General features: G+C 48.9%; 1 protein-coding gene across 1 annotated transcript in view; it reads right to left on the bottom strand.

Annotated features, from left to right (window-relative positions):
- CACNA1I (calcium voltage-gated channel subunit alpha1 I) overlaps positions 1-23,841 on the bottom strand; it is a 148,864-nt gene that overhangs the window by 69,507 nt on the left and 55,516 nt on the right. Inside the window, exons 4-8 of the mRNA XM_051962512.1 lie at positions 22,559-22,718; positions 17,328-17,643; positions 17,136-17,228; positions 10,609-10,921; positions 7,761-8,161 (exon numbers count right to left, since the gene is read on the bottom strand). Of these exons, the coding sequence (XP_051818472.1) occupies positions 7,761-8,161; positions 10,609-10,921; positions 17,136-17,228; positions 17,328-17,643; positions 22,559-22,718 (1,283 nt within the window). The remainder of the gene's footprint in view (positions 1-7,760; positions 8,162-10,608; positions 10,922-17,135; positions 17,229-17,327; positions 17,644-22,558; positions 22,719-23,841) is intronic.

Genomic DNA, 23,841 nt, shown 5'->3' with positions numbered 1-23,841 from the left:
GGGACGGGAAGGCTTCCCCAGCTCCCCTCAAGGCTTGGCTTAGCTGCCTCCTCCCACAAGAAGCCTTCCCCAGCGACTTCTGTCCAAAAGGGCCGTAATGCAGCTCAATCCGACAGACAATTGGGGGCAGAGAGAACTGCCTCGGGAGTCAGAGGCTCTCCGTTCGACTTCTGCCAGTTTATCTCTCTTTTATTTTTAAACTTTTTTCATCCGTGTCATTTTGGACAATTCCCTAAACTACCCAGGTCCTTGATTTCTCTGTAGATCTCTAGCTCTGTGGCACTACCACGTGCTGGGTTACAAAGACAAAACAAAAGAAAAGGAAAAAGTCCACATGCTGAAGGAGTTCGTAGGAGGGGCAGAAAAGGTGCACAAGCGTAGGATAAAAAGCAAAATACCATCAATACACAAGCGAGGCAGTGCTGCAGAGTGGTTAGAGAACTGGCCTACTGAGGGGCTCCGCAGACCTTTGGGAAGTATCATGGAAGGTCAGTTAAGAGTTGTTAAAAGTAGGCAGCATAGCATGAATAAAAATGGTGAACGCACACACAAATACACACACACAATACACACATACACACAAATACACACACACAATTAAGGGGTGGGGCAGATTTACTACATCACAGCTTACAGAAATTGGATAGAAATTAAGCAAAAATCTGCAGAGACAGGGTGGGGCGGCCAGCTGTGATTTTGCTGATACTGGGAAACCCCACGAGGAAGTCCCCTCTCTCCATGAAGATCGGCGATTGCTCAGTTTACATCTTACAAAGATGCTGAGACATTGAGGAAGAAGGTGACTTCCCCAGGATCACACAGTCATCACAGATCAGGGGCCAGACTTGAACTCAGGTCAGTAACATAAAAAAAAAGAGATCCCGAGAAACACTGGATCTTAGTTTTGTTCCCCTATCGCCAAGAGCCCTTGATACAAAACCACTCAATCCTACTCAGGAAATATTAAGAAAACGCCCCACCCCGTGGAGGGCTCTGCCTTGAGGGAATGACCCCATGACCATTAGACACAGTCCGGCTCTTATCGAGCTTATGTTTATACGGATGGAGACGCTCGGTATCCTGCGTCCCCTAAGGGTATTGTTGACCACAGTCTGAAAATGAGGCTCAAAAAAAAATCCCAGACTCTCAGAGCTAGACGTATCTGACCCACAAACAGCATCCCTAGTAGCGAGGTCGCCGGCCTTTGTCCAAAGACGTCCAACAAAGCGGGTTCTGCTTCTCAAGCAGCCTGTTCCACATCAGAGCCATCCAAATGTGAGAAACTCTTACTTAATCACCTCCACCCTGTCTGAAAATGCTTCCTCTCCTTGTTCTGCTCTCTGGGGCTGCTTAATCCTCCTTCCGGACACTCACCCCTCAAATGCTTCACAACGGCTGCCATGCCCCCTTCTCTGTGAGCAGCCATCACCTCCCAACACAAGACTGCCCACTTTCCTTTGGGTCGGCTCTTTCTTGGCAAGTTTTTCCTGAGCGACCAAACCTGGCCCCTTTACAGCGGCTCCTGGTTGGGGCCAGAAAGAATTAGCTCAGTCCTTTATGTGCTGTTCTTCCGTCACGCCTGACTCCCTGTGATCCCGTGGACCATGGCAAGCCGGGTGCCTTCAATGACCCGAAGGAGACGGCTCCCATATCCCCTGGAGTTTTCTCTTCTCCAGTCTAAACAGCCGCACTTCCTGCACAGCTCTCAAAACACGGGCCCAGAACCCCCCAGGATCCTCTTTCTGGGGGGTCTGTGAGGTCAAAACCATTTTCAAAATAACACTGACATTTCTCCTGCTAGATATAAGCCACATAGACAAAAGCCCTTGGGGATCCTCAGTCGTTTTAGAGAGTCAGTGGATCCTGAGAACAAAGAACTGCTGATCTACACCATCCTGGCAGGTCAAATGAAGGGAAGAGTAATAGATCCGGCTTTGAATCCAAGTTCAGTTACCTATTCCTTGAGAGACCATAAGCTCTCTGCTTCTCAGTTGCCTCGTCTAGGAAATAATAGGAGAGCATACAGCTTCTAAAGTCCTTTTCTGCTCTGAATCTAAGCTCTATGTATTAAGTGCCTACTGTGCGCCAAGCATGGGTGCTGGATGCACAAAGAAGAAAGCGGGACAGTCTCTGCCCTTTCAGCCTATCCCAGCCCTCTTCCCCTCTCCCTTCCAGCTCCTGGATGCAGACATTTGCTTGGACTTTTAGGCTAGATTTAGGAATGACAGAAGCAGTGAGAGCTGTCCAAACGCAAAAGGGCTGTTTGAGAGGTGATACATTTGCCCTCTTTGGGCTTTCCAGTAAGTAGTCCCTGGCCATGACTCCGGGATCCCACAGCTCTGGGATCCTGAGCTTCCTTGTGATGATGCTCCCCCACGCTCAGTCCCTGTCAGGAGACAGTGGGGGTGGTTTGGCGTCACCCCAATACTCTGGGGCATGATTGGTGGAGCTGCAGGAGAGAGAAACTTGTGTTCGTTCTCCTGAGCCAGCAGCTTCCCATCCCTGGAGAAGGCAGGCGCTGGGACGGCTGTCTCTACCTGTCAATCAGCGCATCGAAAGTGTGGCAGAGTGACAACGCGGAGGGGTGGACCGCTCCCTTCTGCTGTTGTCATCCACCCCCCTCGCGGCTCACCGATAGCGCTTCTTGGCGGGCACGCGCCTTAGACAGAGCATCCTGAAATAAACACGGGGGTGGAACGGTTGCTGCTCTCTGTCTGGGAACTGAGATTAAAAATATCAATCGGCCCAGAACGATGCTTGGCTGACTTGAAACAATTGCTGTTGCTTTATAAAAATACCTTAAAAAAAAAAAAACACTCGCCCGATGTCACCCTTATTTTTTCCTGACAATCTGGATGTCTGGGCTGCCGGGGGAGGATAGATAGGAAAAGATGATCCTAATACTGTAGTCTAATGGGCCAGGGCCTCAAAGTGAGAGTCAGAAGTCCTGAATTCAGATTTTACCTCTGAAATGTATTAATTGTGTAACTTACTTAATCTCGCTGAACCTCAATTGGAAAGTGAGCACATGGTTGTCAGAAGAAAAGCAATTTATAAACCTCAAAAGCATCAAATATCTGTGTTGTTATTATTGTTCTTTATCTGGGGCTGAAGCTACATATTCCTGGCTCTAAAAAAGTATGGTCTTGTCAGAGAAAAAAATCATAAAATTGGCCCTGGGGCTTCTAGTCCAGTGACCAGCATACAGTAGGAGTTTAATAAATGCTTGCTAATTGGCTCATTGGATCAAAATGTCAAAACAGTAAGGGAAGTTAACAAACAGACCCAATGGGAGAAAATGAGTGCCTGAGGTCCGCAAGTGGCTCATTTGAGGGACAATGGGAGGTCATGCAAAAAACCCAGACTCAGGTCAGGAGCCTCAGGATTGCCTCCAGTTTCCTGTTCCTACCTTGGTGTCTGGGATATCTTTTGTCTAAGCACGAAGCTCCAGGCTCCCTGAGGTCTTTTCTCGCCACCTCCTTCTCTGTCTTGGGCTCCAGCTTCCCCATGGCCATGTTTGCTCTATTTTTCCCAGACTAAATATCCTCCCTCTCACTGGAGAACAGAATTGTTAGCTAAGGGGTAAGTAGTTCTGCTTCCTTCCCATCAGACATTGCCATGGCCTCGTTTTTGAGACTCGGAGGTCCTGCCTGTCCCTTCATTGATATTCTGGATTCCTCAGGGTTTTCAAAAGTCCTTTCTTTTATCCTTGTGAAGGACCGATAGGAGAAAAGCTTGGAGGGGAGGGGAGTGTCAGGGGAGGTGATTCCAAATCGGTCCAGATCGGAGGGGTTCAGAGGGTGTGAGGTAAAAACCAACATGAGGAAAATCCACACACAAGGGAGGAAATCCCAGAGGGCACTGAGGCCGTCATCAGTTACCGAACACCACCATGTGCTAGGGCTATAAAGACCAAAAAATCCCCTCCCCGGGACAGCTAGGTGGTATGGTAGATAGAGCCCTAACCTTGAAGTCAGGAGGACCTGAGTTCAAATCTGACCTCAGACACTTAACACTTCCTAGCTGGGTGACCCTGGGCAAGTCACTTAAGCCAAATTGCCTCAGAAAAAAAATCCCCTCCCCCCATCCATATTCCAAATGAACCTCCCCAGGTTCACTTCGCCAGGGTTCAAAAATGACGTATTCAGTCTCCGGACAAGGTCCCTCCTCAGTAATCATGGCCAGCCTCCATGGGTACCGACCTGGATTCTCCCTCTTCACCCTCAGTCATCTGCCTCTACTCTCATCTTCCCTGTGTCCTTTCAAAATGCTAGCTGGTTGATGAGTTCTCCATGTGGCCTCATCAATACCTTCAGACAGTGCCATCTTTCCTTCATGGTCCAAAGCTTTTGTGTCTGCTGCGGCTTCAGAATTTCATTTGTGTGAGCCTCCCATCCCCCTTGGACCGGCTCCAAATGATCTCGAGCCAGGGAGTTCTCTCCTTTTTCTGAACTCTGAAATCTGCTCCCTTCTCCCAAATTCGGGGGGCACAGCAGTCTATTCTGGCAGGAACTCCAAAGATGGCCCGCTCACTTTCCCCCAAGTTTCCCATCATTTCCCCTCCAGTCTCCAGCTATTGAGAATCCAGCTTTCGTGTAAGAGAGCCATTGCCCTCTGAAGGATGACTATTCCAGCCAGGCAAGACTGTCTCTACAGTCCTGCTTCATCGGCGAAAGAGCTCCAGGGCATCTGCAGAGATCCAGGGACCCCACTGCTTCCCCTGTGCATGTTCCTGCCCCGGATCAGTGTTTGAGGACCAGCAAGCTTCAAAGTGATCTCCATCTTACAGACGATAACATGTCCAGGGTCACGCAACTAGTGAGACAGAATTTGTGCCCGTCTTCCAAACTCGAACCCCCACACTCCACCTAGTACAGGCTAGTGCTCCGAGGTACCAGGCCCATCTCAGTGGTCAGCGTGGACACTGTTAGCTTGGCTACGTGTCTTTTGTTCAACTAATCTCTTTCTCAGAAGCCAATCTCTTCAGTCTCAAAATCTTGTGTCTTGGATGACAGCATCCCTGGGGAGGGGTCAGTCAGGGGGCCTGAGCCTGGAGATGAACAGATCTCCATTCTCTCCCACCTGATGGGGCAATCAGTCACCGGTTATCCAGTGATGGATGCTAAGCTGTCAGTGAAAAGATACTAGTCCATGATAAATTCTGGGAGGTGGGGAAGGTGACGTGACGGGGTATGGACGTGGGAAGATCCTGGAGGCTACTATCACCGGGCCTCTCCCTGTTGAGAGCCCAGGGGTGTCTTTTTTAAAATTAAGCCAGAATGGCTGGCAAACCGGTGACTCTGAACAAAGAAGTAGGTACAGTGCCTGAGCCATTCCCATGGGGAGTATTTAAGTAAATTGAATAGTCTGAGGACTGGGTTATCTAATGAAAAGGGAAATGAGAGTAGGGAGCAGGATGGGGAGCAGGATGCAGAGGGAGGCTGCGAGAGGAGACAGAACCCCAGAGAAGACTGTGTGGGGGAAAATAAGACTTCTGAGACATAAGAAAGGTTACTAGGAAGAGAGAGAAAAATGAAAGGGAGAGAAGACCAGGAAGCGAATTGGGGGGAGAGGAGGTGGGTATGAAGAAAATAATCCTGGAGAAAAAGACCGTGGGATGGGAAACTAGAAGGGACCTCACCCACCATCTAGTTCAACCATCCCATTTTACAGATGGGCAAACAAAGTAGGGAGGGGGAATGGAAATGGTAACATGGTATAGTGGAAAGAATATTGGATTTGGAGTGAGAATACTCAAGTTTGAATCCACTTAATGCCATGCTTGGGACCTTAGTAAGTGACTTCACCTTCCTCAGGCCTCAGTTTCCACAGGTGACCTCTAAAGACCCAAGGTCAAATAGGAAGCTAGGAGCAGAAGATGAGCAGAGACCGAAAAGGATTCGAATGATGACAGATAAGATTTATAGAACATCTTAAGGTTACCAAAGGGCTCTCTGTATAAGATCTTATTTTACAGAAAAGATAAGCATAGAGTGATTGGGTGGGAGGGGACCAACTCTTACTTGCAACAAAAATCCCTCTGGCAACAACGGTTCATTGAGCTTCTTCTCAAATACCTCCAGTGACAGGGAGTTCGCCATTTACCAGAACCTTCTGCTTCTTCTCATTGTTATGAAACCTTTCCTTATCCTGAATCCAAATCTATCTCCCTGATGTCAGTCAGAAGGAGCCATGATATTCCCAGACATCATCTCCTGGCCCCCGGTCCTGAGAGATGGCACCCACCACCACCAGACAATTGTCGCACATCGACAGGCATTCTTGCTTTGTAACGGCTCCTTAACCAGAGCCACAGCTTTATCCTGTGTCAAAGCTGGAAGAACAAGGAATGTCATGGCTGGGAGGAGTCTTAGAACAGGGAATGTCAGAGCTGGGAAAGGCCTGGGAACAGGGATGTCAGAGTTGGCAGAGATCTTAAGGGCCATTTAGTCCAACACTTTCATTTTATAGATAAACAACTCCAAAGAGAAAGGTTAAGGGACTACCATACGATCACACAACTAGCAAGTACTGAGTTCTTCCTTCCTCCCTTCCTCCCTTTCCTTCCTTCCTTCCTTCTTTCCTTCCTTCCTTCCTTTTTTCATTCTTTCTTCCTTCTTTCCTTCCTTCCCTCCTTTCTTGATACTTAGATTCACAGGCTAGATTTCTTTGTTAACAACAATGCCTTAAACTCAACTCACTTTGGCTCTCATTGGCCACAAAAGGTCCCAGTTCAGGCCGACTCATTATTTGGGCCTTGCCTGCCTCATAGAATGGAAATAGTAACTGTTTCTGTTATGGTTAAAAACCCTGAAGTTCTTCCCCTCCCAGATTAATGTTTTTCATAGTTAAAAAGGGCTATTCTTTGCCTCTTTTCTTACCTAGCCTTAACAGATGAATGAATAAGTGGTTACCTCAGTCAAACTGAGACCTGTTAAAAGACCTTAGCTTAAAAATCCAAGTTCTCCCACTGCATCCAGGGCCATCTCCAGCCATCCTGAAAATTCAGTCAGGTGACCTTGCACAGCCCTTCCTCATTTAAATCCAACTTACTTCCGTGTCATGACATCACCTCCCTGCTGTCACAGTCCTTGTCAAGAAAGGACAGAACACAAAGTCAGGATTCGATCCCAGGTGCTATTATTTTTAATCCTGTCTTCTAGGGAATTTGAGAGCTACCTTTAAATGTCTGAAATACCAAGTGTCACATGGAAGAGAACTTAGCCTCGTCCTGCTTGGCCCCAGGAGGTAAACCAGGAATAGTGGGTAGAAGTTGAGAAATGACAGGCTTAAGTTTGATGTCAGGAGAATTTTCTCAACAACTAGAGCTGTCCATGAGCAGATCCAGCTTCCCTGGGGAGCTACTGGGTTCTTTGTGAGTGGAAATCTTCAAGCAGAGGCTGGATTGATCATTGGTCAGGGAAGATTTAATTGGGCTTCTTTGGGGGACAAAGTTGGACTCTGAGGTCTCTGAAAATTGTGTCTCTTTCCCTGTGTCCTGTCTTACTCTGGATATAAAAGGTACTGACTATGTCAATGGCTGCAACATTTGTCAGTCTTGCCATTTCTGAGCTGTGTGACCTCAGTCAAATCACATGATTTCTCTAAATCTCAAAGACACTTTGGAAACCCTCAAATGCCATGGAAACAGAAGCTATTATTAATAGTAATACTTTAAAAAATAATAACCACTAATTGAGAACCTCAGCATCACTCTGCCCCTTCCTCACCTCCACCCTAAGACCCAGGGCAACACTCACCTGTTCGTGGTGTTCAATGCCCATGCTGACAGTATTCACCAAGATGGCAATCATGATGCCTCGGTTAAAATATTTGCTGTCCACGATGCCCCTCAGCTTGGCCCTCACCTCCCGCCATATATCCCCACACAGTCTGGCTGCTCCACTGCCTTTCTCTCTCTCTTCTTCCTCCTTCTCCAGGTCCAGAGTTCCTTCACTGCTTCCTCCACCTTCACCTTCATCATCATTGGCAGAGCCTTCCTCCCGCCCAAAGTCATCATCACTCTCTGCCAGGGATAGACGCTGATCTCTCTCCTGCTGGCAGTGGGGGCAGTTGCCAGGGTCGGAGGTCTGTGTCACAGAGATGGGCTGCACGAGAGTATGGGGTGGGTAATCCAAGGGAATGTGTTTCTGACATAGCCCTGGAAGGGAAGGGAAAAGGTTAAAGTCAGTTTTATGAACTCCTTGTGGTAGTTCCCAAAGGGCCCCAAAGGAAAGGTCTGGACATTGGATGAGAATCCATTATTCATAACAGAAAGAATAAGAATTCAACACCAATTCTATGCACATTTCCCAAGAATCTACTCTAAAAAACCAGGGCTCAATATTGGGGATACAAAGATAGATGCAAACTTTGCTCTCAAGGAGCTTGTGATCTAAAGAGAAAAAGAATAACCAGCACAAAGGAGAGAGAATTTTCCACTAAATCACATTCCTCATCCTTGGGAGGTGCTTCAACAAAAGGAGCTCCAGCAGGAAGGCAAGAACATTACAGATGTAAGAGACAGTGTAAACAGGAGGGCAGAGCTATCTTCTTCATGCAAAGGGTCTTTGCTCAGGTTCAGATTTCTGTGAAGCCATGGCATCTTATGTCAAAGAATAGTCTCTCCCTGGGACCTATTTGGCATCTTATTAGCAATCAAAAAGGAAGGAAGGAAGAAAAGGAGAAAGAGAGTGAGGAAGAGAGGGAGGGAGGAAGGAAGGAAGGAAAGAAGAAAGGGAGGAAAGAAGGAAGGAAGGAAGGAAAGAAGAAAGGGAGGAAGGAAGGAAGGAAAGAAGGAAAGAAAGGAGGGAAGGAAGGAAGGAAGGAAGAAGGGAGAGAAGGGAGGAAGGGAGGGAGGGAGAGACGGAGGGAAGAAAGAGGGAAGGAGGCAGCTTCTTAGCATACAGCTTAATTATAATAAACAGCCTTTAAAAAGTACCCCAGCCTCTTCCCTACTCTGGCCAGCCTGTAGGCAGAATTCTAGGATGATTCTCCTAAGCTGGCCCTTTTACACTATGACTCCAATGCTAAGTGTTTTAACAGAGAACACCAAAGGTCTGGGAATGATGACTGCTTTGGGGCAGCAAGCTCAGCATCAGTTTTCTCCCTGACAATACCTTACACTGTCAGAAGTCAAAGGACTTTGGCTCTCATGCTTACATGATGACCCAATATTTAGAGTTTAGGAAATTCACTTAAGCTATCACTCATTGATTTCATCAAAAATAGCAGCAGCCTCTTCACTGATTCTGGTGATCTTTGAGGGTGTTTTTTTTTTATCCCTCAAGGATAAGTATAGGGTTCAGGATTAAGAAATGAAACAGACTAAAGGCATGTGGATGACTCAGAAGCCCTCCCAGGCCATCTAGTTCAAGTTCTTCGTTTTACAGACAAGGAAATTGAGGCTCATGAATTCGAAAAGTCTTGCCCAAGGTCACAGAGGTCGTAGGCATCAGAAGTAGGATTTCAAGCCTCCCAATGTCTTTCCGCTTTCCAGGCTCCTCTTGTAAGACTCAGAAATCAAGTGTGTAAAGTGATTTACAAACTTTAAAGTGTTGCAGAAATGTCGATTATTGTCATTTAGGCCCTCAATAATCTGCTTCAACCTCTCATTCCTGTCTTTTCTCGTGTTCAGACGCCATGTTCAAAGACCAAGGATTGCTCCCAGAACCAAGGATGGCTCTCAGAACCACGGACAGCGCCCAGAACCAAGGCGAGCATTTCAGAACCACGGAGAGCGTTTCAGAACCACGGACAGCCCCCAGAACCAAGGTTAGCTTTTCAGAACCACGGATAGCGCCCAGAATCAAGGCTAGCTTTTCAGAGCCATGGACAGCTCCTCAAATAAAGGCTAACTCCTAGAGTCATGGGCCGCATTCAGAACCAAGGACAGTTCTCCCCTGCCTGTGATCACACCTGCTCTCCTTCCTTCCCCTCCCCCACCATTTTCTGTCATAGTATGCTATCTTCCTGGGGGACTTGAATAGAAGTGAAGTGTTTTGCCTCGGGTCACAAAACCAGTTAAGCAGCAGAACTACCAGGTCGTCACCTGTCAGGTCATGGCTCCTCCCCTCCAACTCTGTGTCCCCAGCTCCTACCACAAAGCCCAGCATTCAGCACGAATTCAACGACTGTTTTTAGCAGTCAGCTGTAAAGTTCCTGTGGTTGGTTTTCAGCTCCTACAAGATGGGACCGAGTGACTTCTTATCTTTGCATCCCCGGGGCCCAGGGTTGACCCTGTGATTTCATGACTACAAAGAACTCCCAGGTGAGGAAATTCCCTCTTTTGATGCACGCTGGCACCTTCTCTGTAACTTAGAGAATTGCCAAAAGCACGAAAAAATGAGGTGACTTGGCCAAAGTCATACAGCCGATAGCAATACATCTCATCAGAGATGAGACTTGAACTGAGGTCTTCCAGGCTCTAAAGCCCGTTCTCTATCCATGGTGCTTAATAATTATTTCTTGAACTGAATAGCCGGGCACACAGGGTTATAAGTGGGTCTCAAACAAGTAGACAAAGGTATGAGGTTTAAGTGCATTGTTATTCTTTCCGGGGTGAGTGTTCTGGACTCCTGGAGCTCGCTTCCCCACCCCAGCACTTACTGTCCCTCCTCGGCTCCTTGGCACTCCCTGCCTCGGGCTTGGCACCCACGCCAGGCTCCACCTGGCCCTGGTGGCGGCTGCGGAGGGCGTGGTAGAGGCCCAGGCTTCGGCGCTTGGCTTTTCGCAGAATGTGGCAGACGTACTGGAATATCTCCTCATAGCAATCCCCGGGCTCTGCGTAGCTGGCCACGGTGCTGGAGGACAGGTACCGCCTGCGCTGTTCCTGCATCAGCTGGTGCTCTCTCTGCTTGGTCTCGGAGAACTGGGTCGCTATGACAACGAGGCACAGGTTGATCATGAAGAAGGAGCCCACCTGTGACCAACGGGGAGAAGAGGAAGGAGAACGACAGAGACGGAGGGGAGAGGGGAGGAGCGCATGGAGAAAGGCAGACGCAGAGGCAGAGACACACCGAGAGAGACAGAATGAGACCATCGGACCCACACAGGGGAGGAAGGGAGAAAAAGAGAGACCAAGAGATACAGTGAGAGTGAGGGGTGACATATAGAGAAAGCCCAAAAAAACAGAACAGAGAGACAGAGGCAGACACAGAGAGAGAGACAGAGAGGCAGAGAGGGGTCAGAAAGAGGAAAAAAGAGGAGAGAGAGAGAGGCAGAGAGAAGAGAGACACAGAGACAGAGGACAGAAAGAGAAAAAAAGAGGAGAGAGACAGAGAGACAGACAGAGAGAGAAGAGAGACAAAGACAGAGAAGAGAGACACACAGAGACAGAGAGAGAGAAGAGAGACAGACAGAGAGAGGACAGAAAGAAAAAAGAGGAGAGAGGAAAGAGAGAGACAGAGAGCAAGAGAAAAAGACAAGTGACAGAGACAGAGAGGAGAGACAGAAAGACAGAGAAGACAGACACACAGAGACAGAGAGAGAAGAGAGAAAGAGAGAGAGAGAAGACAGAGAGACAGAGAGAGAAGAGAGAAAAGAGAGAAAGAGAGAGATGTACATACACAAAGATTTGAGAGACACAAAGTCAAGACCAGACACCCGGAGAGACACCAAAAAAAAGACAGTGTAAGAGATAGATAGTCAGACAGACAAAGGAGAGAGGTAGAGACAGAAAAAGAAAGATCAAGAGAGATGGAGAGACCATCAAATGTGTGTACACAAAGGTGAGAAAAACCACCGAGAAATATGAAGGCAGAGAGTTAGGGATAGACACACACACAAAATCAAACAGACAGAGGCAGAGACCAAAGGGATATACAGAGGCAAGAGAGAAGAAAAGAGACAATCAGACATCCACACAAAGATGAGAAAGAGACAGAAATAGTGAGAGACGGACAATAGCACAAAGTTTTGGAGAAAGAGATTGTGAGCGAGAGAAACAAAGAAAGAAAATCAAATTGACACAGAGGCATAGAGACACAAACAGAGATAGAAGATAGAAGATTGCTCAGGTTGGGTCCTGAGAGAAACACTGTACAGGGAGGGGCTGAAGATAAGAAGTCTCTATCTTCTAGGAATATGCTCAGGGCTAGGGTAGGACTCATTTGCATAACTCTGGGGGACTGCAGGCCTCTGCTGTGAGCTCTGAGTCCAGCAGATACAGTCCAGCACAACCCATCCAAGCTAGAACCTTCCTTCCCTCTCACAACCTTCAGGCAGGAAGAAATGTACAGGGAGGCGTTGGTCTAAGGGACTTCCCAGAGAGGATGTGGAAAAAGGTTCTCTCTGTCTCTGTGTGTCTCTGTGTGTTTCTGTTTCTCTGTGTGTGTGTGTCTCTCTCTCTTTCCCCCTCTCTTTCCCTATCTCTCTTCTCCTTCCTCCAAGGCTTTAACCAGAAGAATAACAGAGAGAAAAACCTCAAGCAGAAGGAAACTTCCCAGTGTCTTTAAATGGGGTTAATGGAATTAAATGGGGTTTAAATGAAGTCTGAGCTGCCCTCTCCCTTAGTCTACCCAGCCTAAGAGAACCCATTGAGGAGAGGAGGGAATCCTTCTCTAGGGCCATTTGACCTCCCTATGCCAAGGAAGAGATATTTTTAGGCCCTCGAAGTCCTTCTCTAACATTAATCAGCTCTCTGCTTGGGTGTATCCAGAATAATATCAATTTGAGAGGATTTAAAAAGTCAACAAAGAGTCACCTATAAACTCTACTATGTATGGTACTGGAGACACAAGGGAAATAGGAGCCCTCAAACCAGCCTCTGTCCTCCAGGAGCTTACACTCTGCCAAGGAGACATGTAAGCAGGTAATTGACTGTGAGGTGGTTTGTGGAGGCCATCGCCTTGCCTTGGAGGACAAGGAGCAGGGGAGCTCCAGCTGTGTCTGGGCCCTGCGTGGAGATAGGAAATAGAAGGTCAATTTGGAGGAGTCTCAAGCAAGAGATTTTTGACTGTGGGGGTGGGGGTGGGAGGGAGGTCTCTGTGTCTTAGGTTATTTTAGGAGAGACTGGAAGTACAGCTGAAGACCCAGACAGGATCACTAGTCAGTAAATGTTCTGAGGAAGGATTGGAATCTTCTTTTTCCTGATTCAAGACAGTCTTTTATCCTCCATTCTCCAAGGTCAATTTCCCTTCTTTTCAAGAGACTCCTAAAGCATTGGTTCTTTGTCAGAATCCCAGGATTACTAGTTGGAATGAAACTTAGAGGTAGTGACATCCTCTACCCAAAGGCCCCTCCCAGCTCTGACATCCCCTGTTCTAAGCTCCCTCCCAGCTCTGACATCCCCTGTTCTAAGCCCCCTCCCAGCTCTGACATCCCCTGTTCTAAGCTCCCTCCCAGCTCTGACATCCCCTGTTCTAAGCTCCCTCCCAGCTCTGACATCCCCTGTTCTAAGCCCCCTCCCAGCTCTGACATCCCCTGTTCTAAGCTCTCTCCCAACTCTGACATCCCCTGTTCTAAGCCCCTTCCCAGCTCTGACATCCCCTGTTCTAAGCTCCTCCAAGTGCTGTCACTTGTTTAAAATCACATAGGTCACAAGGAACTAAGCTAGGATTTGAAGCCAAGGCCAGGGAATTCATACCTAGCACTCTCTTGGCCACATCATTCAAAGACATAAAGCTCCCACTCCCAAGCCTCTGATTTTAATCAGTTTGCAGTCTGCCAACCCCACCTGCCTCTCTGCCTCCTATCCCCTCAGGTAGTGGTTTCTGGGGCACCCATGGGTCCCACATCCCTCCCTGTCTCCTTCCTGTACTTTCCCTCCCCTCCACCCCAACCCCAGGGCCCAAAGACTGGGAAGTTGATCCGAACCACCTCCCTGAATTTCAAAGAAGGAAGTCCCTGCTTGCTCTCATTTGCATAAGCCTTTGAAAACCACCCAGATTGCTTAGGAGCTGGTCAGAAAGCTTTTTCTCATCCCCTTCAAAGCAGACTCTAAATCCATTGCGTGCTGCGCTCCACCCTTTCAATCAATCCAGCCTCTTCCCTCCCTTCTCCTACCCTCTAAACTCACTCTGATGCTTCCCTTTCTCCCTTTCCAAAGGATTGGAAATTGGTTTTCTGGATGGGATCCCACTGCCCTGGAGGATTCTGGGAAACCCCCCTTGCGGCTATGGTCCAGCCTCTGGACAAGCTTGGGGTGTGCTTCTCCTGCCCCACCACCGCTCAGCTGACCCTCCTTCTTGCCTTCTCACAGGAGATGCCCAGGGAAGCCTTTCAGCAAGACTAGGCCCAACCCTCTTCTTATAGATGAAGTAATAACAACAATAATGTTTTATTTTTTCAGCTCCTTAAGTTATAGTATCTCATCTACTGGGCTACAAAGTCCTGGTGAATTCAGTCTGGTCCCTGGGGCCCCAAATCCCTGACATTTAGAACAGAGACCGCCACATGCTGGCTGCATCATTCACTTCCCCACTGACTGAGGCATGGGCTAGATTGCCTCCACCAGCCCTGTGTCAGTAGGAGCCCCTGATCTGCCATGATTTCTCTCTGACGCTCCAGACCCAAATCCCTCCATACCTTCACCCAGTCTCTCTCCCCTTCTCCTTGTCAACGCCAGCCCCTCTACCTGCGACCTCCATCACTCACCGTCTCCTGCCCACGCTTGCTGTCTACATCCACTAGTCTTTCCTCGTTGTCTATGTTCAGGTTAGAGGACAGCATCATCTGGCCCTCCTCTTCCCCCGAGCTGCCAGCCTGTGGCCTTCCCCCCTTCCTGTGCCGAGCTCCCAGAGAGCCGCGTCCACTCTCTTTGCCTCCTCTTCCTCCCTCACATTCCCTCCAAAGCTGCCTCCATCCCAGCACTCCGCTCTTACTGCTCATCCCATCTCGCCGCCTCGGACCCTTCCAGGGCTTCTCGGTGGTTCTGAACCCTGACGCCCAGTTCCTTCTCCCTGCCATGATTTCTGGGACTTGCCCCCCATGATTCTCCTCCTGTCTCTCCAGCTACTCTCTCTTCTCCCACTCCATCATTCATCCGTGGCCTCCACAGCCAGCCTGGGAGCTGAGGAACGAGACGGTCCTGAGCCTCCTTCTTGTCTTGCTCTGCGCTGCTCGCTAAATCCCATGGTTTCAAATATTGATTCTCTCACTCCAGCCTGAATTTCTGCCCTAACTCCCGTTGGGCGTGTTGCCAACCGCCTGCTGGAGAGCTCCTCTCACAGTCCTGTAGGATCTCAAACTCAGTGGGAAAAACTGCATCTATCATTTCCCCCAACCCCAGCCCCAAACCTCCCATTTCCCAGAAGGCCACTGCCTCCCTCCCAGCCCCTCTCTCCCTCCCTTACCCTTCCCCATTTCCAGCCGCCAATCCTGTCCCTTCAACCTTCACACATCTCTCCAACCCAGACCCTCTCTCCATTCAGGGATGTCGCTACAGGGGCCAGTCATGGAGACACAGGGGCCTCCTCATTGTCCCCCTGCTCTCCTCCGCAGCTGCCTAAAAACCTTCCTGAAATACAGATGTACCAACACCTCTCCTTCCTTCGCTGACCTCGCGGGAGGCTCGTCTTCCTCCTAACTCAGCTCAAGGGACACCTCTGCCAGGAAGCCTTCTCTGCCTCCCCTTCCTCCCGTCACAAGTTCTTTCTCCCTTCTCAGTTCCCTTTGTGCGACCCAGTCTTAGGTCTGGAGATGGAGGCACCTCAGAACCCCTCGTTTGGGGGGAGAAACTGAGGCAGAGCTTAAATGACTTGCCCAGAGTCGTACAGCTAGGAAATATAGGAGACAGGATCTGAATCCAGGCCTTCCTGAATCCGTGTTCACTGCTCTCTCCACTATGGGAGGCTGTGGCCTTGTAGTTTCCCCCAGGGAAAGTAAGTGAGCTTCCCGGGCTGGGGCATCTCCCCTTGGCCTTTTTGTCCCTACAGACGAGTCCCTTGCTCATGTCCCCAGCCTCCCAGAGTCCCTCCAGCCCAGCCCCACGGCCTTCCCTTTGACCAGCCAAGTGGCAGAGTCTGGGCCTTTAGGCCCCGGAGGCCTTGCCCAGTTCCTCTATGAATCCCTTTCAGTCCCGGCCTCAGGGCTTCCTGAATGTTCGGCCTTGCCTTCCCCCAAGTTCAGACCCCTCTGGCCTCTGTGATGAGGAAAGGGGGACAGACTGGGGGAGCTGAGGGGAGGAGAGGAGAGCCATGGGAGGACAGCCTTGAGTGGTCTCTGTGGGCTCTGCCAGCTGTCAAGAAGGGAGGCTCAGCCTGGCTCTGTGGGCTGCAGATTCCTGCCAGCTCTAAGGGCACGCAGCCAGGATTAGGTGGTCCTGAAGGGTCTGGCTCCTTGATCCAGAGCCCCCTTTTTGCAGATGAGGAGACTGAGGCCCAGGAAGGCAAGCTGCCCTTGACCGAAGGTCACCCAGGGAATAAGAGGCCCTTCCTGCTTCCCAACCCCAGCCCCTTTCCAATGCACCGTGTGCCAGTGTTAAAATCGCAGGCTCCTGCGAGGTGCTGACCTCCCCGGCTGGGCGATGGGAAGCTCTCCAAGGATTCGGAAAGGTTCTCAGAACATCTGGGAGACCTGCCAGGCCCACTCCAGGAACAGGAATGCAACCAAGCCCTTCCCTGATCGGGCTCCGTGGTAAGCAAGAGGAAAGAGCCCCAGATTCGAGAGCCGGGGTTAGAGGATCTGAGTTCTAATCTCGGCTTCACCACTTGTATGACCTCAAGCAAGTAATGGGGGGCTCAGTTTCCTCATCTGCAAAGCTGGGGGGGGCAGCTGCTGTAGGGTCCCTTCTGGCTGCACCTGTTACTTTGTAACATCAGCATCCTCCTGTCTGGACCCGGGAGGTACCCGAGAGATCTAAGTCACCATTTCTCATTTAATAGATGGAAATATTGGGTCAGAGGGGGTTCAGGGGATGTGGGGTCTCAGGGGCCGGGCCTGGACTTTCCCTCCCCACCCCCACCCCCACCCCCCCGCCCAGGGCACCAGCTCAGGGGAGGCTGGGAGCAAGACAAATGATCCACAGCCACCTCAGCCAAGATCGGAACTTCCAGCCTCTGCCTTCCATCACTCTCTGGCTGGTCGAGTGAAAAACGAATTCCTCTCTGCACCTCAGAAGGAGGCCCAGCATCCGGGAAACCCCCTTCTCTCCAAAGGGCCCCTCCCAGCCTGGCTCCCGGGCCCCCCACACTTACTATAATCAGCAGGATGAAGTAGATGAAGTTGTAGAAGGAGTGGGCGTCCATGACATAGTACATGATTTCTACCCAGCCCTCTAGGGTGATCACCTGGAGGGGAAAGAGGGGGGGGGTCAGCCGGCTGCACCTCGGGCCTGGGGCTGCTTCCGGACCCTTCCTGCGGGGACCCCCAGGCGAGCCGGCCCCCACCTGGAATATGACGATCCAGGCGTAGCCGATGTTGTCGAAGTTGATGGCGCCCTTGTGGGGGTTGACGCTGCCCGTGCGGCACACGTTGTAGTAGCGGTTCCAGTTGACGCACATGCCGCTGACGTTGAAGTCCTGCTGGGCCGCGCTGTAGAAGGCGAAGTCGTCCTTGCTCAGGCAGCACTCCCGGCCCTGCTCCTTGAGGGGGGGGATCTCGTGGCAGCCCATGATGCCGTTGTCCCCCGAGAGCGAGCAGATGAACGGCATCTCGTCGTCCTCCTCCGGCTGGTAGTAGGGAGGGAGGGCCACATCCCCTTGTCTGAGAAAGCAGGAGGGAGAAGGGGGCTCATCCCTGCTCACCTGGAGCCGAGAGAGGGCCCGCGTCCTCTGCCCACCCACAATGCCCGCAGGTAGGGGCGGGACGCTAGAGGAAGCCCGTTCATTCCTTCTCTTTATCATTCACTCATCATCCCCCTGCTAACTCATCCATCCTTCCAGCCACTCACTCCTTCACTATCACATTAATTATCAAACAAAGCTCTGCTGGGCGCAGAGCCCCAAGTGTGCCGAGTTCGGGGGTTCTGCCCGTTGGAGCGCCTCAGCTGGGAGGCACACACACAGATCGTGGTGATGCTCAGTATTCTGGCCAGGTTTCAGAGCGTGTGAAGAGCCGCAGCACGGGGGCTGCCTCCCTCATCCAAAGTTCCCCCAATCTCCCTTTTTTTAATTGTGTGCCCAGGAACCCATAAGGCTCAGCCAAGGTCAATGGAGTTTATTGTTGTGATCAAATAAAACTTAAAGTTAACTTTGTCTCTTGTGTCTCTATTATTTTGCAGACCAGATCTGTGATGAGATCCGAGGAGGGAGCTCCCGGTGTGGACACTCCCTCCAGCCCTGTCCCACAGGTCCCCGGGCACAGCAGGACTTAGTATTTGTCCGTATCTCATAACTGTATTTCCTTTAATGATCCTCTCTATTTTATTCACTCAAGAACATGATTCTGAGAAGGGGTGGGCGCTTTAGCAGAATGTCGAGGGGCTCCATGGCCGACCCCAGTCTTAGATTAAGTGATTCAGCCAGGATCCTCCTCCGTGTCAGAAAAATCAGGAGAACTCGCAGCCACATTTTCTTGACTACGAAACCAACTTTTTCCCAGCATGCCCCATGCTCTCTCAGATGCTATTATCAATCCCCACAGATGCATCTATTTCAGTTCTCTCAGATATATATTAATTATGTCCATAGTAGCAATTAGGATAAAATAATGAATGCAAGCTAAGGAACAGTCAGGTCTCCTTCCCTGCCCAGCATCGAGCCTCTACCCACTGCGCCAAACTGCCTCTCGTACAATCACACACATGCACATGTATGGGTAAAATTGCCCACGAATCAGGCGGCAGGAGCAGTGGGGAGAGAGCTGGGTGGGGAGTCCCCATCTGGCCTGGGTAGTTACTAGCTGGTACAACTCTGGAAAAAAAATCGCTTCACCTCTGTCTTCCTCAGTTTACTCATCTGTAAAATGGAGATAATCATAGCCCCTCCCTCCCAAAGTAACACACTCACGGACACACAGATGCACACACATACATGCACACGTACATACACACAGACACACGTGCACACACATCGCTGCTTCTTGTTCTCTTCCAGAGACCCCTGGGCCTCCTTTCCCCTCCCTCTGCCATTCAGCCCTCTACCCTCCTCTCCAGGCCCCCTTTCCAGCTCTCGGGCTCCCAGAATCTGGACTGGTCGGTGCCTGAGAAAAGATCCTTGTCAGGCTCACTCTGCTCTGGCCTTTCCCAGGAAGAGAAAGAGCTGACTTAGCAGGGGTTACAGGAAATAAGTGAGCACAAACAGGGGCTTGAGTCACTCAGGCTTTGTCAGAAGAGCCAGTCCTGGGGCTACATTAACAGATAATTAGAGCCCCAGCTCTAGACTGGGTTCAGAATCTACCTGGGTATGATTTTGGGGCAAGTCACTTGATTTCTCTATTGCTCAGTTTCCTTATCTGGAAAGCAAAGCTGCATGGCCTCTGAGCTCCCTCCATCTCTGAACCACTGTGATCCCATGAAATGAGGGTCCTACTTATCGTCCTTTACCCTGAGGAGGCCAGGCCTACCTTGCTATGACAACTTAATTTTATGAGAAAAGTGAAAATCATTAACATATATTTTAATATGTATGACATATATTGGACTGCTTGCCATCTGGGGGGTGGGGGGGAAGGAGGGGAAAATCTGAATTACAAGGCTATGCAAGGGTCAATGTTGAAAAATTATCCACACATATATTTGAAATTAAAAAGCTTAAAATTAAAAAAAAATTTAAAAGAAAGAAAAGTGAAAATCATAATTATCCTTTGACTCAGTGATCTCACAACTGAACTTGTCCCCAATGAGATTAGAGACAAAAAAAAGGGCCCATACCTACCAAAATAATAATGAAAGTTCTCTTTGTAACAGTAGGGCCCTGGAAAGAAAGTGACTGCACAAGTTGTTGTCTCTGAATATAAAGGAATATGATTATGCCCTAATAAATGATGATTATGAAGATTTCTGAGACGTAAGGGAAGATCTAGATGAACTGATTCAGGACCAAGAGAAGAATTCCCATAGTAACTACAGTAATATCAACAACAAAAAGCAACCCTAAAAGAATTTGGATTAAAGGCAAAGAACAATTCTGATTCCAGAGGAACAATCATGAAATACACTTCCTTCTTCTTGGTAGGATGGTGGTGAGTTACGGGTGCGACATACTGCATATATTGTCAGATGGGGACCACCGGGCCAAATGGTCTGCACCTCCATGACTCTAAGCTACCATTTGCATTCCACCACCATGTCGGTTGGAGCTGTCAGGCTTCTAATTAGGGGTCACCCTCTCGAGGGCTGCATCCTTGGACCCTTTCGTTTTCTCCGTAGCCAAGCTGATCCAATTGTTATCCCCCGCACGCGTTTCTCTGCCGCCTTTGAGCTCTCTGACACACACCGCTGAAAACATCTGGAAGCCGCATTCGGCTCCGGTTCACCGACGAGACAGAACACATGCCAGAAAGGACGGAGGCAGAGATGGCAGGCTTATCAAATTTTTAGGTGACATGAAGCTGTCAGGGACAGACAAACATTCGGTGACAGAATCCTGATCTAAAAAGATCTTGACAGCCTAGAACAATGGCCAGATCTATTAATAAAAAACCCAGTGCCGATGATTGTAGAGGCTTCTGCTTGGGTTATGAAAAAACCCCACAATGCTGCCAGAACAAGAGAGAGGAGATGTGACAAGGAGCCAGTTCCTATAAAGAAGACCTCGGCGTGCAAGCTGACTGCAAACTCAATAGGTATCAACGATGCAACAGTACCGCCAAGACCACTAATAGACGGAGGTCGCCTTAACAGGTCCAAAGCAAAGTGGGCTGGAGATCTACCAGCCCCCTCCTTGGTCAGACCACATCTGGAGGGCAGAACCACGTTCCATTTTTGGGAGATTCAGAAAACAATTAGAGAAATGCATCCAGGCCACTAGGTGGCACCGTAGTGGATAGAGCATTGAGTTTGTTGTCAGGGCAACCCAAGTTCAAATCTCACCTAACATACTTCCTGGCTGTGTGACCCTAGGCAGTCATCTCACCTCTCTCTGCCTCAGTTTGCTCAAATGTAAAATGGGAATAATAACAGCATCAATGTCTCATAGTTGTAAAGTACTTAACACAGCACACATAGTAGGTGCTATATAAATTCTTGTTCCCTCCCTATGGATTCTGGGTGATGGAGGCAGGGATAGGGGGAGACTTTGAAAGTAATAGCCAAATCCTTCCCCAATCCCCAGCTGCCAGGAAATGTGGGAGAAGGAACAATTACCCTAAGAGGGGCAGCCAAGAGTTATCATGTCTCCACAAAGAAGCCAACCTCTGTGGGTACCATTGCATGCAAGGAACTTGAGAGAAAGAAATCTACATCCTTGGGTCCCTTCATTTTTCATGCTTGCAGTATGTCGCACCTGTAACTCACCACCATCCTACCAAGAGGAAGAAAGTGTGTTTCATTATTGTTCCTGTGAAATCAAAATTGTTCTTTGCCTTTAATCCAAATTCTTCTTTTGGGGTTGCTTTTTGTTGATATTATTGTGATTTTTTAAAATCACAGTAAATAAACCTGGATCACAGATTTAGAGCTGGAATGCACTCTAGAGGCCATTTTGCAGATGAGATCTAGGGAGACCAAGGCACTTGTTCAAGATCACACAGGTAATAAGGGGGAGAATCAGATTTGAATTCAGGACTCCTGAGTCTCCCTCTAGCTTTCCATTGCACTATAATAGAGGAGTGAAAAGGAGGGCAGAGAGGATAATGACTGGGGAAGGAAAGATTTGAGTTTAATAAGGGGAAGGGGATACTGGTGGTCAGCATAGTCATCGGTGGCCTGGGCCACTGACCACATCCAGCAGATCTCATACTGATACTTGAGGATCAAATGAGATAATATTTGTAGAGTGTTCAGTATAGTACTTGACACATAGTAGATACTTTATAAATTCTTGTTTCATTCCTTCTTTTTCTTCCTTATTTCTTGCCTCCCTCCCTTCCCTCTTTTCCTTCCTTCCTTCTCTTTCCCTAATTTTCCTTCCTTCTTTCTTTCCTTCCTCCCTTCTTCCCTTTCCTTTCTTCCTTGCTTTTTTTCCTTCTTTTCTTTTGACTCCTATGGAGAAAGGCTTCAACAAAACAGCTCATGCATGGGGCATCCATAGTTGGCTGTGCATTTGCTTATTTCTTTGTGTGCATATGTGTGTATACTTTGTGTATACATTTGTATATGTGTTTGTGTATACACCTTTACACATACGTGTGTATCTCTATATGTCTATATCTATACTCCAGGGGGCTAGCATAGTATTCTGCACACAGTGCAGAGTAATAACGGTGCTTAATAAATGTTGACTTGAATTTGGCTCTTATTCTTCATGCTAGATTCTTAGTTCTGTGAGATTGGGAACCATCTTTTCTAAACTTTGTACTTCCCTTAGTCAAGTAAATCTCTCTGCCCAGAGAAGGTAGTTAATAAGCATTTGTTGTGTGTTTTGTTTTACAATCACTTTAGGTGCCTGAGGGGAAGTCAGGACCTGAGTGGGAGAGCCAACCTTCCAACCATTCAAATTGTCACATGAGATGTCACCATGTGTGGAACACAGTTGGTGCTCTATAAATGCTTCTCATTCCCTCCCTCCCTCTCACTCACATGGTGAAGTTGTCCTCCAGGAAGCAGCGGTTCCGAAGCAGGCCGGCCCACAGCTGCACACCGATTATCCCAAAGATGAAGAAGACAAAGAAACACAATAGCAGTACGTTGCCCAACATGGGCAGGGTGTCCAGCAGCAGGTTCACGAGGATGCGCATACCTGTGGAGGAGAAGGTGGAGGTGGGTGTGGGAAGAAGGAAGGGAAAAGGAAGGAAAGAAAGAGAGGGAGAGAGGAGAGACCACATCATTGGGGAGTCAAAGACCACATCACTGGGGAGTCAAAGCAGATGGAAGCAAGCTCAAGACGGAGGACTAAGAAATGATGGCTTCTGTCATGGCCTCTCACAACTCCCCAGTTCTCCTCCTTGAGGAGATTCAACTCAGAGGGTCTTCTCTCTTCCCTCCCTCCTTCTCCTCCTGAAAACCCCAGTGAGGATGAGAGAGAAAGTTCCAAAATCGCACAGCATTTCAGCCTAAGCTTTTGCTTCCAGGCCAAAGGTGGACGACAGGAAGGTCAGATATGGCAGGATGCCCCGTTTTTTACCCCACAACCCCTTATTCAAGCAAGGTGGGAACAAACCACTGACTCCTCCCTTAGCACCTGAAATCACAAGGCTGGAAGGAAAGCAGCCTACTCTAACCCTCTACCTATTGAGAAACAGAACCCGAGAAGGGATAATGACTTGGCCACTTAAAGGGTTATGGGTCATAAAGCTGGGCAGAACCTCGGAGACCACCTCGTTCAACCTCCTCTTTTTACAGATGAGGAAACTGAGGCCCAGAGAGTTGAACTCATTTGCCTGTGATCATACAAGTAGTAACAGAACTGGGACGGGAACCAAGAGCCACACAGCCCAGTTATTTAGGATCATAAGGTCATAAATGGCAAGATCACAGATTCAAAACTGGAAGAAAACTTATTTTCCCTTAACTGCCCTCATTTTTCAGAGAGGGAAACTGAGGGTAGGAGAAGCCTTGATTTAAGTGCTAGAATGTAAGTTCCCCTAGGTCAGGATTGTCTGCTTGTTGTGTTTCCAAGGACACCTTGGAAAGGTCACACATTGTCATGGAGAGATTAATCAATACTTTTCCATTCATTCATTCATAAGGTTTAGATTTAGAGAGAGAACTTAGAGATCATCGAGAACAAGGCATGATTTTATACATAAAATCACCAAGGCCCAGAGGAGTTTGTATCCTCCGAGATGCAAGCCCGGCTTTAGCCCAAGAGCTCCCAGGGAGCACTGTTATACAGACCCACTGGACCCCAGGACTGGCTCCTC

The sequence above is a fragment of the Antechinus flavipes genome, chromosome 5 (assembly GCF_016432865.1).
Source record: "Antechinus flavipes isolate AdamAnt ecotype Samford, QLD, Australia chromosome 5, AdamAnt_v2, whole genome shotgun sequence".
NCBI classification, from domain to species: Eukaryota; Metazoa; Chordata; class Mammalia; order Dasyuromorphia; family Dasyuridae; genus Antechinus; species Antechinus flavipes.
The sequence above is the reverse complement of the archived record's forward strand: the minus strand, read 5'-3'. Positions and strand labels throughout refer to the sequence as shown.